General features: G+C 33.3%; 1 protein-coding gene across 1 annotated transcript; it reads right to left on the reverse strand.

Annotated features, from left to right (window-relative positions):
- On the reverse strand, positions 433-2,357 carry LOC107640172 (protein WUSCHEL). The gene is made up of 3 exons (XM_021123618.1): positions 1,856-2,357; positions 1,629-1,723; positions 433-1,062 (listed from the first exon to the last, which is right to left on the reverse strand). The coding sequence occupies exons 1-3, from the start codon at positions 2,286-2,288 to the stop codon at positions 676-678; spliced, it is 915 nt and encodes a 304-aa protein (XP_020979277.1). The 5' UTR covers positions 2,289-2,357; the 3' UTR covers positions 433-675.

Here is a 2,560-nt window from a genome sequence, read left to right on the forward strand (position 1 = left end):
TCCTTTGTCTCTTTGTTAGTTTGTTTCATGATTTCATCGCTCTTAGAATTTGGTCTTACAAATTACTTCACTTTATTCACGGATGCTTATGTTTGTGCTTCTCCAGAAAAGAATAATATCAGAATCAGATCATTCATCAATTTAGCTAAACAAAACTATAAGGTCGTTAATAATGCATCATTCATTCATAGAAAATTAATCATACAACATATTTAATATATTAACCAGTGTGCACTAAAACTATCTATTAATATAAAATATATATTAATAATTAATTTTAGTTACGATTCTAATGTGTTAATATATTTGATAGCATGTGTCTCTAGTGCCAATGATGATTTGAATTAGAAATAAATAATTGAGAGAATGTTTTGGGGAGATGGAGAAAATAATAACATGATAATTAATAATAATTAGTTGATTGAGTAGGAAATTAAGTTCATCTCTCCCTGCATGACATGTGTCAGCATGGGAACATCTCTCTCTCTCCTGAGAAGATTGAAGAAAGTGAAAGAGCAGAAGAGGACAATGTTGAAGACATACATAACAGTGCCTAATAAAATAAACTAATTATGGAAAATGGAAACATAACTACTTAAGCTACTAACCTATCATATTATATCATAGTACTCTGGTTAATTAATAATGATGTGTAAGCTAATTAATTAACAAGTTTCAAGCATAATCTGGAGACTTGCGACCGTAGGAATTGAGACTAAGCTCCAAGGAAGCACGAGAACCACCGTTGTTGAATCCATGATGATGATGATCATAGTTAAAAGAAGAAGAAGAAGAATTATTGGATCTGAGGCTGCAATAGTCATGGATGTCTTCACCATGCATAGGGAACAAAGGCAGGGTTTCAATCTCAGTGACATCATCAATTTCTTCATCATCATTATTATCATCACCTTGTTCTTGTTCAAGGGTTTCAATCTCAGGCCTTATTTTGTCAAAGAAAGCAGTGTAAGTTGATGAATAAGGATCCACACCAACCCATCCCAGGTTGTGGTTTATGGCACCACCAACACTGCTTCCTCCACCTGCAGATATTGTACACTCCTAATAACAATAAAAAAAATGCATCAAATGATGATAAATGAAGTTGTAAAACTATATATATAGTTATTTGAGTTGTTAATTAGTGATAAATCATAAAACCTTAGCTTTGGTTCAGTAGGCTTGGCTTATTGGTCATTTTACAAGTCAAGAGACCAATTCAAGGGTTTCTTTTTATGGAAGTTTCAAGGAATGAAGAATGCAAATGGTAGAAATGTCTCTCCATTTTGTTGTCAAATAAGATATATTATCATTATTATTATTGGGGATATATATATATATGATCACATGCTTCTAATTTACACCCTTCTCATAATTACACAGGCCAGGGATGCATGAATTAAGCAAGCAAACCTGCAGCTATATCTGCATTGATAATATTCCTTCCATTTCTAAGCAAAATACTCAGTGAGAAGTGAAAAAGGAGCTAAATAAAATTGCTTATATAGGTATCAATATTCAATCCATTATATTAAGATCAGAAAAACAAAAACAAAAACACTTTATGTGACAAAGTTTTCAGGTCCATATATATAAACTCTATAATCATATATGTACAACTAACTTACCCTAAAACTCTTCTCCATGGGAACAGATCCACAGCCATAATTCCCCATCTGGCCCACACCAACCATCCCAGCAGAAGAAGAAGAAGATGCAATCCCTACATAACATAATAAGCATATGATATAATAACTTCTACTAATAGTCCCAAAAGGGTTTTAAATTTTTTTTTTTTTTTTTTTTTTTTTTTTTTTTTTTTTTTTTTTTTTTTTTTTTTTTTTTTTTTTGCTATGAAAGGTAGTAGTAGTAGTAATGTCTTCAGTAGGTTTATTCCAACAATTAGGAGCATTGTTGTTGTTGTTAATGGTGGATCCTCTATGCATGGTTGGAAGTGGAAGATTATTGGCATTGATAGTAGTAGTAGAATCAGAAGTGAACCTCTTCTTCTGCCTCTCACGGGCCTTGTGATTCTGGAACCAGTAGAAGACATTCTTGCCTTCAATCTTACCATACTGTCTAAGCCTAGCAGAGATCCTCTGAATCTGTTCTGCACTTGGAGACCTTACTCCATTGTTGTAGTATAAATCCTTCAATATCCTTATCTGATCCGTTGTTGGTGTCCACCTTGTGCTGCTTTGCCTGCTACCACTGTTCATGTGACTACTAGTACCATTGTTGTTGTTGTTGCTGTTTGCTGATGATGAATGTTGTTGTTGTTGTTCCATGATTTATCTCAGGAAGAACAAGAACAAGGATGTTTTATGTGTGTATAGGACTAATAATAGGTAATATGATTAAGTAGAGAGTGCATGAATTGGAGGGGGATATATAGAATTTGTGAAAGAATTTATAAAAGCATTGAAGAGGCTATTAGCTAATAGTAATAGGCACATCAGTGATCACATAATAGCACATGGTACATGGAGTGATAAAGAGAGAAAATCAAAAAGAATATCTGAGGGAGAAGGACTGAAGTTGACAGAGGGAAAGGGGAGTT

Source organism: Arachis ipaensis, chromosome B05, assembly GCF_000816755.2.
Source record: "Arachis ipaensis cultivar K30076 chromosome B05, Araip1.1, whole genome shotgun sequence".
In the NCBI taxonomy this organism is placed as follows: Eukaryota; Viridiplantae; Streptophyta; class Magnoliopsida; order Fabales; family Fabaceae; genus Arachis; species Arachis ipaensis.